Consider the following 15144-nt stretch of genomic DNA (forward strand, 5'->3'; position numbering starts at 1 on the left):
ATGGATTGTAAGCCAAACTTTTAAAGCATGCATGTTCTGATAAGTAGGAAAGTCTGTAAGAATTTAAGGGATATAAAAGTATAATGGACTCTGTCACTGTGTGGCACATGGCAAAGTTCTGAAAGAGAAAGGAATCTGCTATCTGTTGTTCTGAATTCAACTATTTAGGTCAAACATTGTTATATAATAGACCACATTTTTAGTGCCAGAATCAGGATTTATGGATCGTGAATGTTCGTAAGGTTCAAACACACATATATATATATTAACGTTCAAAGGTTTAAAGTTCCACTTGAAAACCAAAACAATTCAGCTATTTTCTTGATTTCTTGGGTGCTTTTGTGAAGCTTGCACCATTTTTTATACTTTTTATATATAATTATACCTATTTTGCATCGGATTTAATGGGTGTCAGAACACCCCAAAAATGTATATAGGTCCGCCCCTGCATCTCTCTATAGATACAGACGAGCAAAATAAAATACTTCATATGTTTTAATTTGTTTGTTCTATTTTTTATTTTTTAATTTGTTAAAAAATCAAAATTAAATTATTCATATGTTTTAATTTGTTGTGTCTTACTTTCTAATTTCCTTTTTTTAAACTGTTAAAAATATCTTTTTTTTTAAAAATAACTTTTAAATTCTAACATTCCGCATGACATGTTTTGGTACATTCTGTACATCTTTAATTTCGGCCACAAGATTCACGTTAAAAGTTTTTTATATTTTTTTAAACTTGGTGTCAAATCAAAATCTGACAAATAATGGAAATAGAGAGAGTAATATGTTTTTCGTTTGACTTGATTAACGAGCGCATATGTTGATTTGATCTTTACCTCACTTTAATTATTTGACAGACAAATTTATTTGATCGTGGTACATGGAGATGAAATGGATAGTTAATACGTACGGGCACTATTTATTCCGAGTAATTGATATGCATCAGATGTAAGTACATTATGTAATAAATAGAGTAAACATGACTTCTTTTCTCTTTGTTATATGTGAACTCTTGAATTCTCTTAACCTGGAGAATCTACGGGAGTTCAAAATTTCTTTAGATCGTATCATAGTATATGTTAAAGTTACAACTATCTAGAATTTATTTTTTAATTCCGTTATATAAATTTTTATTTCCGCCACTGGTTATGACCTTCAAAAATTATCAATCTTTATAAAAGCTAGGAGTAAATTTTATCAGTGATTATTCCACTTTGTGTTTATTTTACAAAAATCAGTTTTCTATACACAAGTTCAGTTCTGTAAAACCTTTTATAATTTACTGCTAATTTTAAATTCTACGGTCATTATGAGTAATTATTTGCATCTACATAATCTGTCCTGGGTCAATCACAATTTCGGAAGTTGCCGTTGGAGGATTTTTCAGTCTACGTGGCAAAGGTTGGGCCCACAAGTCGATAGAAAGTGGGCCAGTTTCTAAAATTCGTCGACTCGGCCCAAATCAGCACTCCTTCATAGCGGCCCACGAGCAAGTGCCGGGCTTCATTTTTAGAACAAACAGCAAATATTAGTAATTGTCACTTATCTTAGTCATTAGAATATGATTCGAAGATTATTGCTAATTCATGCATGTTCATATGTAGCTCAAATTGATACCTGAGAAATTTTGTTGAAATATTTTAAAAAGATTTTTTTTTTTTTGGTTTGACATACCATATATAGTCGAAATATAGGAAAAACATAGTTTTATGAGATATTAAATAAATTATTAAAGAACAATTAAAAAGATATTAAATTTAGTAAGAATTAAGTGTGTCGGGCTATGACCTGCATTTTACCTTGAATGAGTCAATAACTCATCTATTTATCAACTCAACAATATTAATCCGTGCAAATTCAACTAAACATGTTAATTTTACACTCCTACTTCGAAGTTGCTCACCTCATAATTAAGACGGCATCAGGAGTTAGATCTCTATTATAGTATGATCCTTGTTGATCCCACATATAATCAAATAATTAGGATCTCTTCTATTTCATTATATTTACACAATTTGGTCAAGCCCCTCTCATGTTTAGGTTATGATGATGCACTATGATTCAGGGTAGAATAATGAGTTCTCTCTTTCCCTCCCCCCTTCTCTCTCATGCCCTTTTTTTGTTTATAAAGAAAGAAATCAGATTCTAAGATTTTTTTACGCTTAAAATTAGTTGGTTGGTTAAAGTAGTGAGCTAATTAAAATACTATATTATATTAATGTTGACAAGTTTAATAGCAAGAAAAAAAATAATTATGAGTGAGTTGTACTTATATGCAGTTTCTCCTTCTTCTTTTTTTCAAAAAAAATAAAAAATCATAAACTCTTACTTTATTTTTGATATTTAATAAGTAAACGAAAAAATTTATTCAAATAGCATTCACAGATAATTTATTCAAACGTTATTGAGGTGAAAGGGTGGGGGGGGAAATATCATTAGTTATTTTAATGTGAATTGAACGTTGACTAATCGCTTATTAAATTAGGGGCGAATATTCAGCTGAAGAAGCTGAAGTCAGATCATGTAGTCCAAAAAATAAAACAAAAAATGTCTTGTTTATTTATTTTATTATTTACAGTAAAGTGTCATGAACTTTCATGCTTTCTTCTGAGTTAAGAAAGTCAATTACATTCTCCCTCACGCGCATAATAAGAAATCATAAATTAAAAAAAAAATACTATTTTAAAAAATTATGAAAAAATTTATAAATAAGTATGCTACTTTTAAAAAGAAGTAATTCTAAAGATAATATGAAAAGATTTTAACTAATTATTTTTTTGATTTAGTAAGGTGACCAATATAACTAATATAGAATAATTAATTTTTAGTAAGATGATAAATTAATATGGAACGAATGGATTATGTATTTGTGATGCACTTCTTGAATTCAGTGGCGGATGTATATGTATTTCAGGGGTTTCATCCGAATTCTCTTCGTCGAAAAATTATATTATTTTTACATGGTAAAAAATTTTTTTATGCATAAATAATAGAGGCTGAACCCCCTTCGATTAGTCCGTATATGTACTACTGAATCCCCTCACTGAAAATCCTGGATCCGCCCCTGTTTGAATCCGTGTTTGCATGTGTGAATCAATTATTTATTGTGACTTTTTTTAATAGTTAAACTTTGAATAGAACATATTGGTAATAATTCATGACGACTTAATTAATTCAAGCAGAATAATGATAGAATGATAGTGGCATAGTGCCGTCCATTTTTTTGTTGAGACGTGCGGCTTTTCTAATGTGTTACATTCAAAGGCTTTTGACACTTAAAATACAAAACGATTAATTGAATTGTTCATTCAATGAACTACCTGATTGAAATACTATAGGAGTATTAGATAACGAAAATGCTCCATAAAAAATAGTAATAACTAAAATGATTAGTTTACTGTATTATTCTTTTAATATAATTAATTTTATATTTATGTATTAAAAAATAAATAGTAATTAATAACAAGGATAAAATAGATATTTTTTTAAAAGGGACGTGATTAATTATAGTAAAGCACCTCAATATTGTATTAACTAATTATGTATGAGATTCAGGTTAATAAATAGCATGTCGCATTAACTGGTTATGTATGAGATTCAGGTTAATAAATAACATGTTTCAAGAAAAAATAAGATTATGCGTATTGCTGAGCCTAAACTTCCTCTCATATCCATTCTTAGCCTAAACTTCTCATCCTCATTCTTATCTATATCACTAATTATTTTTAATTCAATATTTTCATTGTAATTCTCTAGTTTGAGTCTTGCAATTACTATTCTAATCTAAAATTGTAATTGTGTTTGAATTCTTATTAATATGGTGAAGAATTTGGATTTGCTACCATATCAAAATGTTAAATTATTTTTTGATATTTTAAATTAGATATTTATTTATATTGGATAAATAAAAATAAACGGAGGGAAGTAATATTTTCTATGATTTCAAAACTACATCCCATTTTCATTAGTCGTTACTTCTTAGTTGATGTGGAAATATATAATAAGATTGACAATTTGAACAAGAACAAGAGAAAAAAAAAAAAGAAAAATGAATATTCGGCGCGTACTAAACAAAATCAGACCGCGTAATCTAAAAGGGTAGTTTAGTCATTTAAACAGACTCATTTACCGAAATGAAAACGACACAAAAGGGCATTTTCGTCAATTTATGTAAATTCAAAAGAATATAACTTGCCTCAACTACGATATAAAGGAAATTCATAAATTCAATGAAACGCATTTTCATTCTGAATCCCGAATTCTAAAAGATCAAAAATGGAAATTTCTTAACGAACTTCTTTCAATAACTTCAAACAATTTAAAAATAAAAAAAAATAAAAAGTACTTTCACTTCGAAAATGGCGGATTCAGTGCATGGTCCAGCAAGCTTCTCCACTCAAGCTAATGCTTTGCTAAGAAAGAATTTGACTTTTCAGGTATGTAGTCTCTCGGTTTCAATTTCTTTGTTTGATTTTGACTTAAAATAAAAATTTTTAAATCATATAATCATAAAATTTACCAAAATGCATTTTAATCTTGTTGTGTTAAACACGCACATGAAAGTTGAAATTGAAGAGTTAGCGAAAAAAGGAAAGAGATTCATTTTGAATCGAACTAAAAAAGAAAGTAACGTAAAGAAATTGAAATGGAGCGATTATACTTTATGATTGATGTTTAAAGTTTGAATCATCTACCTTTTTGTGAGAATAATAATGCTCGAATTAAGTGGTTCCGTTTGTATCTGAAGCAAACATTAAATTAGATTGTTTTTTTTGTTAAACTAGACTTTCTAGTTTCTATACATTATATTCAGGTAAAATGTAAAAGTTGCAAATTGAATTGTACTATTGTAGTGTGAAATGGTATGTTTAACTCTTTATTTATTTACTTTTGTGTTGCAGAAACGAGATGTGAGATCAAATATTCGCCTAATATTGGTTCCTGTAATACTTTGTGTACTGCTAGTTCTCATTCAAATTTTGGTCAACAAGGAGTTGGATAAATCATCAAACAGATGTGGCTGCAAATGTGTTGACCAAAATGGTGATGGAAAGTGTGAACAAGTATGTGGTATAGAATACTCAGATTTGGACCAAGTCAGCACATGTCCGATTCCTAGTCCACCGGAATGGACACCATTGTTACAGATACCTGCACCAATGTATCGCGCTGTACGGACTGATTTTACTTCATTTGGGGACTTGCCTGATGAGTCCTGCAGAGTATCGGGTTCTTGTCCAGCTACTATACTTCTGACTGGAACTAATCAGACTTTTGGTGAAAGTATGAATTGTTTTACTGTGATCCTATTATACTAGAAGTGAATTGAGTATTTTCTCGGAATGATTCCTAATGTATGTCTAATGTTATGGAACTTAATAGGCGTGCGTAGAAATTTGTTCAGCAGTGGATCAACAGTAAATTCCTCTGACGTTTTGTATAGATTAGCCAATAATGTCTTGGTGAGCCTCTCTCTTCGTTTAGCGTATTTTACTTTTTGCATTCCCTTGAGATCTCACTGTTCATTGGTTCACAATTTACTCTTTGTTTTATGATGAATCACATTTCAAATTTTCAGGGTTCTGAGTCACCAACTGAGGTTATGAATTTTCTTGAGCCAGCGTTCTTCTCCAACCTGCCAGTCTACAACGTTCATTCTCAGTGTTCTCCAAACTCCACATTTTCCGTTCCATTAGATATTGGTTCTGCAGTTGTTCAGCAAGGTAGTCAAGTTATGTTCATTACTGCCTTTTCACTAGCCTTAACTTTTTGAATGTTAGATATTGCATGTATAAATAACGTAGGGATAGTTTAAGCTTTGGCTAGAGAAGTTGAGTCTAAATGTTTCGGTTATGGTGTGATCCCAGTAGGGAAAGTTTCTATTACGGAAGATATTTTAGCTTTGAGATGTTTTAGTCAGCCTGAACAAGCTTTTCAAACCATTTCAATAAATTCTTAGGTTTTTACTTGACGCATTTGAGGGGGAGGTCACAGGTTCAAACCGTGTAAATAGTTCCTTACAGAAATATATGGTGAGGCTGCGTATAATAGACCCTTGTGGTTCGGCCCTTCCGCAGACCCCGCGCTTAGCAGGAGCTTTAGTGCACCGAGTTGCCCTTTACTCTACTCATTTATAAAGGATGGGAATATAAACACATGCATTGATATTCTGTCTAATATTAAATTGCTGCTACATATAAAAGTAGTTGAGTAATGTCAAAAAAAATTAGATCCTTCCACACAAATAAGCTTTATATCTTTTCCATATTGAGTTTATATAGTTTATAGCTTTGTTAATTGTCTGGTGCAGATATAAGTTGTCTAAAAGGCTTACAGTTGTGGCGTAATAGTTCTGATGAGATCAACGATGAGCTTTATAAAGGTTACAGGAAGGGGAATTCAGAGGGAAAGATAAATGAGATAATAGCAGGTTTCTCTGGTTCCCTCTGCGTAAATGTCCTTATGTATAAACATGCTATTCCAGTATCATCTTAACTTTGTCTGATCTCTTTTTTGCAGCATATGATTTCCTCAATTCAAATAGAAATAGTTTCAATGTTAGTATTTGGTATAACTCTACCTATAAGAACGACTCAGGCAGTTCACCTATCGCATTGACAAGGGTTCCTCGTTCGGTGAATTTGGTAAACCTTCCACTTTCTACTTCCATGTTCTTCTGTATGCAAATTGTCCTTGACCCTTGTAAATTTTGTATTGTTGATTATATCACATTGAAGGAATTCCTTAATAGGTATTAAGAGATTCCTGAAAGTTAGTTCCATTTACTTGAGTAGGGCAGGATAAGGCATGGGATGAATAATTGAAATATTTGAAGTTCTCAGTGCATTTAGTTTTAACTTTGTTGCGCTGGTTTTCCCCTGCTTTATGATACTTGTAATCTCTCATAATCAATTTATATATGTTTGGCGACTTCAGTCTATGTAAATAACTAAAATTTGCATATCTATATCCACACACACAGATATACGAAAAATATTTGCTGGTACGGTTTAAGGTTGGAAAGAGACTTGTCTTAATTTAATACTGTATGACTGCCTTGTGTAGAAATTGGTACTAGCTGGACGGACCTTAATCCTCTCCTTATACTTTTGATTGCTCATTAGATCATACTATAGATTCTCTAAGTTCCTTTCTCTCTTAGTAAGTTTAGAGAAGAATAGTACTTAATAATGACAAGAAGCAGCTGTTTTTGAAAGAGCTGGAAATGCTAATACTGATCATATTTGTACTTCGTAATGGAACTGGATGAAATAAGTTCTTTTGCATTGAAAAATGTAATTGTGAGCTCGTCATGTTGTTTAATTTTCCAGCTAATTTGTAAGAATCATGTTGTTTCAACATTGACCATAAGAAATATCTAGTTGTCTTTTCCTTATCTCACTAGCAAGTCAAAGGTCATCAGACTGATTTGCTTCATATTGCACTTCTTCTTGAATGGAAAGGAATTAGTATCTACATCTGCAATCTGTGTTGTTTATTTATGGAAGACTAAATGTTGTTACACTGAACTCATTCATGTAAATGATGTTTCAAATTCTTGCTAAATGTTATGTACAGGCATCAAATGCTTACCTTCAGTTTTTACTTGGACCTTCGGCCAGAATGTTGTTCGAGTTTGTCAAAGAAATGCCCAAACCAGAAACAACACTCAGGCTGGACTTTTCTTCCGTCCTGGGACCACTGTTCTTTACATGGGTGGTTTCACAACTTTTTCCTGTAAGTAAATATGTAACCATCTCCATGGCAGACAAATCCGTTTCCTATTATCAGTGATGCCAACTTGTCATCCATCCATTACTTAGGCAGTGTGCTTGCACTTATCAACTGCCTTTTTTAGTATTTAACTAATTTTGTGTGTTGAGGAATGAGGAATGAAAGTTAACACCATATTTAGTCACACAGATGAGTTGTAAGTCTTCCTTTTCTTCCTTTTTAGCTCTACATGGTTATTTCTTGGTTCGTTTACGAGAATAAAGACTGATGGGGGTATAGATACATTAGTTCATTAATACTTATAAATTGTTGATTTAGTTATTCCAATAATTCATCATTGTGAACATGATAAACTTCTTTTCATAGTGTAAGGCTTCTTTAACTCGGCACTTAGTCAATCATGAGGTTTTCTGAGCATTACTGCACCTTTTGACGACCAGTATTTCTGAAATTCCTTCAATGTTTATTTCTTTACTGTCATGCCTGGTTAAGTTTATACTATCAGCCTTTATACATATCTTAATCTTTTTATTTATCATACCATCCTATTTAATTCTCTATGCTTGTCATATTTATTGCATGATTGATTATGTGCAGGTTGTTTTGATAGCTCTAGTTTATGAGAAGCAGCAGAAACTAAGAATCATGATGAAAATGCATGGACTTGCGGATGTTCCCTATTGGATGATTTCTTATGCTTATTTTTTGGTCATATCTACTCTATACATGATATGTTTTGTGCTTTTTGGCTCATTAGTAGGTAAATTTACAGTTACTTTGTTGAGCCTTGCTGTTAACTGGAGTTGTCCTATACAAAAATTTCATTTTTCCCCTTTTCACTTTTTGCAGGCTTGAAGTTCTTTTTACTTAATGATTACAGCATCCAGTTCGTGTTTTACTTCCTTTACATAAACTTGCAAGTGTCCCTTGCTTTTCTAGTTGCTGCATTTTTTTCGAATGTCAAGACAGCCACAGGTTTGATATCTGTAATAGAACCTGCTGTTAATATTGCAAGGATGAACCAATTTTTCATATTAACTTTCAGAAACAAACATTATATGACTAATTCTTCTTTCTTAATATTGTAACAGTCATTGGCTATATGATGGTGTTTGCAAACGGACTCTTGGCAGCAGCCCTTTTCCAGTTCTTTCTCCAGGATGATTCCTTTCCCAGTAAGTTCAGGAAATTTAAGGATGTCTTGCTAACTCTTTGATCATCTAGTTGGAACTATAAATCATGATTCTCAAAAGTCGCAACACCGAGTCACCTTCCAGATTGTACAGACCTGCAGTTCATTGGGGGACCTTTTGAGGGGATTGCATCATTCAATTTGTACACCGAAAATTAATGGCACAGTGGTCTCTTTTATCTGCTACCTAGCTGTCTCAGGAAATACTAAATATTGTTTAGAATAAGGAGAATATCGTCTGAGAAAGAAAGGGTAGCCGGGAGGGGCCAAAAAGTTTGTGGGGATATTTTAGAAGGTAGGTATAAAGGCAGTAAAGGGTCGAGAGAGAAGAAGGAATTGATATTCACGAATCCTTCAAAAAGTCAAAAAGAAGGAATGCTAAGTGGTTAGAGTGCGTCAGCCCATCATCATTCTCTACCACTGCTCCCGACTAAAAAATCCGTTCTTTCTCTTGACTGTATTTAATATAAGTGGCTTCACATTATAAAAATTTAATGAATGGTGTGGGAAGGTTACTAATTCATGTTTGATAGGACTCTAGTACAGTATTCAAAAAAAAAAATTATACAACCATTGACTTTTTACATTTTTCTGTTGGATTTGCTGCTGCAATGTCATTTTACTAATTTACTGTCTTCAGTTTGTAATTTTACCATACTCTGCGCGTGTGTGTGGGGGGGGGGGGGGGGGGGGGGGCGGGGGGAATTATGGATATGTAGAAGGATATGAGAAGATGGACAAACTCAGGGGTTAGCTACCGTTCCATGTCAATGTTTTTTAATGCCTCCGGGCTTTGAATGAAAATTGGGAACAAATTACTTTGTTCCTTCTAATATTCCCTTCCTTTATCAAGGAGCAGGGAATCTATGTACTTCCACTAGGCAATAAAATCAACTTCTTCTCTTTTCCTTCTCTTCTGTGCCGAAAATTATGCTAAAATTGAGATGGTGGTGGGACTGTTTTGCCAATATTTTTCCTGATATTTTGTTTGGCTTTGTTTTTCACTTTTGTATGCTAATCTTCTGGTAAATATACTGTCATGACTTTGTAGGAGGCTGGATTATAGTTATGGAACTTTATCCTGGATTTTCTCTTTTTCGTGGATTATACGAGTTTGCTGAATATGCTTTCCATGGTAATTTAATGGGAACAGATGGTATGAGATGGAAAGATTTGAGTGATGGAAAAAATGGGATGAAGGAGATCCTAATAATTATGATAGTGCAGTGGTTGGTGTTTCTCGTTCTTGCTTATTACATTGATCAGATTTCATCATCAGGGAAAGATCCCCTTTTTTTCTTGTGGAACTCCCGGAAGAATCGTTCCCGTCTTGTCAGGAAACTTAGTTCAAAAAGGCTGGGGTCTAAAGTTTTTGTACAAATGGAGAAACCTGATGTTGTTCAGGAGGTAAACACTTAACCTTTCTCGTGAAAAACATATTTTTGTCATTTTTCCAGGTGGTCACGGGTTCAAGCCGTGGAAACAGCCTCTTGCAGAAATGTTGGGTAAGGCAGCGTACATAGACCCTTGTGGTTTGACTCTTCCCCGGACCCTGCACATAACGGGAGCTTTAGTGCACCGGGTTGTCCTTTATTATTTGTTTCCATCTACAAAACTGACTATGTGGACCTCCTTTCAACAGAGGGAGAGAGTTGAACAGTTGCTAGAATCAAGTACAAGTCAAGCCATCATTTGTGACAATTTGAAAAAGGTTTATCCAGGGAGAGATGGTAACCCTGAGAAATTTGCAGTGAGAGGATTGTCACTGGCTTTGCCTCAAGGGGAATGTTTTGGTATGCTAGGTCCCAATGGTGCTGGCAAAACTACTTTTATTAACATGGTCAGTTCTGTTGTCTGTTTTGTGCTAGATGTATCTTTGTAAATCTGTTTCAGTCACTCAAGGATGTGACCTTTATAACTTCAAAAGCAGATTCTTAGTGCCCTTCATTTTGTAATTGATTTAATGTGTACTGATTCTTTTTTCATTTACTTAGATTGCTAAATTGAAAACTCTATACCTGTTAGTGATCATTTTCTGCTAACAGATGATTGGGCTCATAAAACCAAGCTCTGGTACTGCATATGCTCACGGTATGGATATACGAACAGACATGGATATGATATACAGCAACATGGGTGTGTGTCCGCAGCATGAGTAAGAATCTATTTTCTATTAAGTCAAGTTGACATGTGATCCCTTCTCCTTCCTGAAAATGTCGGTGTCGTAATACTAATTGTCTTTTTTTTACATTGATAAATTTATTTCAGCTTACTTTGGGAAAAGTTAACAGGAAGGGAGCACCTACTTTTCTATGGAAGGCTTAAAAATCTTAAAGGAGCAGTCTTGACACAAGTAAGTTAATAGCTCATGTCTTAACTTTTACTTGAGCTTGTGACGAATGCTTGTGAAGTTGACACTGATCATCCAAAAGCTGTTAGAGCAGAAATGTTGTTCAGCAAAGTTTCAGCCAACTAGCATAACTGATTAAATTAGCACAAGCAATTGGTTGAGTCCTTCCTCTCCCCCAACCCCCACCGCACAACCCTCAAGATCCTTAATGTACAGGTGATCTTCAAGTTTTGGGGCTGGAGAAAAGTCAATGACTTGTCGAGGCAAACCTGAAAGTCAAAATGTTAATAAACTGGACTCCTCATCCAAAGCAGATGTTTTTTTTTTTTTTTTTTGAGTTGCTTATACTTTTCTGCCTACAGGCGGTTGAAGAATCTCTTAAGAGTGTCAACTTGTTTCATGGAGGTGTTGCTGACAAGCAATCTGGGAAATACAGTGGAGGAATGAAGAGGAGGCTAAGTGTTGCCATCTCACTGATTGGAGATCCCAAGGTATGTTAGTCCTACCATACATCCTCGTGGAAAGATCAGATGTTCAAAGGTGTATTGACATTCTTGTGGTTTATGAAATTTTCCAGGTTGTTTACATGGATGAGCCCAGTACTGGACTGGATCCAGCTTCACGAAATAACTTATGGAATGTTGTCAAACGTGCGAAGCAAGATAGAGCAATTATTCTCACAAGTAATTTAACTTTACTTCTCTTGCTTCTTTGTTGCCCATTGACGTGAAAAGACTTTGTGCGGTTAGGAGTGGACTATCCAGTGTAATTAGAGTTTCTGCAGTTTCGCATGTTTGTTAAACAACATTATAAAGTAATCTTTAAAGTACTGATAATGGGATCTTGTTGTGTCATGTCATGACCAAACGTATGTTGGACTTTGCATACCTGAATTCCCTCCTTGTTCCTTCCTTACCACTGATTAATCATTAATGTGACTGCTCATAAGGATAACAATTTCAGCTCATTCAATGGAAGAAGCAGAGCATCTATGTGATCGACTAGGAATATTCGTAGATGGCAGCTTGCAGTGTGTAGGAAACCCCAAAGAGGTAATTTAAGCCTTTTAGAACTTCTAGAGGTCGTGTATATCTACTGTGTTTCCCACTTTCCCTCGCTATTATGAGATTGTGGTTCAGGTATTATTCTAATAGGAATTACAATATGTGTACATAAGTAAGATTAAAGGGAAGTGAATACTTGATATATAGGCTAAGAAGTTTTAGCTTTGAAATCTAACGCTTGCAAGGGCCGAGTGAATTTATACATTTTCGACCTCTCATCTGATACCATTAATTTTTCTAACTGTTCTAACCATGCAATTCTTTGTTGGATGACAGTTGAAGGCGAGATATGGAGGATCTTATGTGTTTACGATGACAACATCATCGGATAACGAGGAGGAAGTGGAGCACATGGTGCGACGCTTATCCCCGAATGCCAATAGGATATACCATATATCGGGGACACAGAAGTTTGAGTTGCCAAAGCAAGAGGTTAGAATTGCAGATGTATTTCAAGCTGTTGAGAAAGCAAAGAGTAGATTCACTGTTTATGCTTGGGGTCTTTCTGATACAACTTTGGAGGACGTTTTTATCAAGGTTGCTCGGACTGCTCAAGCTTTCAATGTTCTCTCTTGACACAACCGTATAGCACCATTCTCTACATTTTGTTGCGCCTCGAGTTTCTAAATTTTGAAGATTGTCTGAATCACTCTTTCATACGTTTGTGTTGCTACGTTCGTTTCATGTATATATATATATTTTTTTGGGTACGACAATGTAAATATCATTTGTGATAAAACGATATTATATATTATCAACATTTGTTTTAATACTAAAGTGTCAATGACTCAATGTGTGTTATTGACTTATTGGTAGTCGTTCATGCTTTTTCAATGTGAAAGGCAGCAATAAATAAAGTCTTGGATATTATGGATTGTTTGCATAAGAAAATAGACTTGGGATATTATGCATTGTTTGCATAAGTGGATAATTGAGTGAAAATAACTCAGATACAACTAACGGGTCGTTTGATTAATGGGATAAAAGATTATACAACAATAACAAATCTTGTGTATTCTCACATATTGGAGTCTGGGAGGATAATTGACTGAAATATTTTGTAAAGTTTAATTTATTATGAGTTTGGTTATATTTATTAATACTAATTAGTTTTGAGAATAATTTTATACTAAAAGGGTGGGATCAATTATTCTCTGTAAAAGATGGATAGCTAGTTTCATTGGATGCGCTTATCCATAAGATATCCTTGTCTATTTCATTTATTTTTTCTTTTTTTTTTTGGTAAAGTAGAAATGCATTAATTAATGCAAAGGGAGTGAGCTCAATCCGGCTCTAATACAAAAATAGTTTGACGCGCAGCATGAGTCTAAGTACTTGAAACAGTTCTAGTGGAGCGTTTTCCTAGCCTATCATCCCAGAAAATGTGGGCTACAAAAGAGGGTGGGGAGACAAAAACTTTACAGTTGTTCAAAAAGTTTCTTTTTGCGTCTTCATTTACTAGAGCATCTGCTACCTTGTTCTGTTCTCGGTAGCTATGCTGGACCAAAGGTCTTCCTAACATTTGCAACATCAACCCACATTCATGAATAAAGGAGTTAAAAAGGTCATACCCAGTTTTTAGCATTTTGATTGTATCCTCAGAGTCAACATTAATGATAATGGGGGTTAAGTTATGAGCAAGAACTAGTTGGAGTTCTTTCCAAAGGGCCAAAAGTTCCATGAAATTGTTAGTAGCATGAAGGAAAGTTTGAGAAAAATCCCAAACCCATTCACCATTAGCATTGCGAATGACACCACCAATACCTTCTTTACCCGAATTTCCAAGGCTGGAGCCATCAGTATTGAGCTTAAAGCACTGTCTAGGAGGGGGGTTCTAACTTATTTGAATGATGTTAGTCTTTTTGGGAGTTGGGATTAGGCTCAAATAGGAGAATTCAACAACTTCAGAATAGGCATATTTGAAAGAGGAATGAGAAGATCTATTGTTGAAAACGTTGGAGTTCCTATTCTTCCAAATATTTCAAAGGCAAAAGGGGAGAAGGGTTGCCCGGCTGAGCAGATTGTCAAAGTTGGAGTTCTTTATAAGCTTTCAGGTTGTGTTCCAATTAGCAGGGTGAAACATGAGAGGATTGATGTCATAGTCACCCTGGTAAAGTTAAATGAGATCTTGCCAAAGAGAGTTGGCACAAGGAAAAATGAAGAAGGGGTGAGGAATGTCTTCATATTGAAGAGAATAGTAGTGACAGAAGGGTGTAATGTGGAGTCCTCTATAAGCAAGAGTGGAGTTAATAGGGAGGCTATTGTGATAGAGTGACCAGAGGGAAAATTTAAGCTTATTAGGAATAGGGAGTTTCCAGATTCAACCAAAAGGAGTGGGATTGGGGGAAGGAGATTGTCTTATAGATGCAAGGTGTTGATAGGCTGTCTTGCAGGAAAACATCTCATTTCCAGTAAGGGTCCAGAGAGGGGTGTCAGTAGTAATGAGAGGATCAGGCTTAAAGGAATTGTACATATTAAGCTGAAGATCCCTAGGGATATCAAAAGTTAGGGAGTTAAGATTCCAAGTGTCATTCTGATAGAAGGAGGAGAGCTTGAGTCGGGAGTTAGATTTTAGAAGGGCCTTGAATGACAGAACCAAGGGGGATGATAGGGGATCCATCTATCCTTCCAAATATCAATCTTGTGTCCGTTGAAGACAGATCACTGGACAATCTCTTTACAAAGGGACCAGGCTTTGTGAATATTTCTCCAAGTTCTGGAGGAAGAAGAAGGAAGTTTCCCCATGAGATGACTTTTCTGAAGGACTCTATCCCATAAGAAAGTGGGGTTTGAGTTAAGTCT

At 34.5% G+C, this 15144-nt stretch overlaps 1 protein-coding gene across 2 annotated transcripts; it reads left to right on the top strand.

Annotated features, from left to right (window-relative positions):
* The first annotated feature begins 4218 nt into the window (after positions 1 to 4218).
* Positions 4219 to 13114, top strand: LOC107862516 (ABC transporter A family member 7-like). Of its 2 annotated transcripts, XM_047409774.1 has the most exons (18): positions 4219 to 4438; positions 4904 to 5285; positions 5385 to 5464; positions 5581 to 5725; positions 6313 to 6432; positions 6522 to 6646; positions 7581 to 7739; positions 8334 to 8496; positions 8586 to 8711; positions 8828 to 8911; positions 9980 to 10335; positions 10571 to 10768; positions 10974 to 11083; positions 11197 to 11281; positions 11641 to 11769; positions 11856 to 11961; positions 12242 to 12330; positions 12619 to 13114. In XM_047409774.1, the coding sequence occupies exons 1-18, from the start codon at positions 4361 to 4363 to the stop codon at positions 12916 to 12918; spliced, it is 2835 nt and encodes a 944-aa protein (XP_047265730.1). In that variant the 5' UTR covers positions 4219 to 4360; the 3' UTR covers positions 12919 to 13114. The 2 variants fall into 2 exon arrangements, with proteins under 2 accessions (XP_047265730.1, XP_047265732.1); XM_047409776.1 differs by lacking the exon at positions 12242 to 12330.
* Positions 13115 to 15144: the final 2030 nt, after the last annotated feature.

The sequence above is a fragment of the Capsicum annuum genome, chromosome 3 (assembly GCF_002878395.1).
Source record: "Capsicum annuum cultivar UCD-10X-F1 chromosome 3, UCD10Xv1.1, whole genome shotgun sequence".
Classification (NCBI taxonomy): Eukaryota; Viridiplantae; Streptophyta; class Magnoliopsida; order Solanales; family Solanaceae; genus Capsicum; species Capsicum annuum.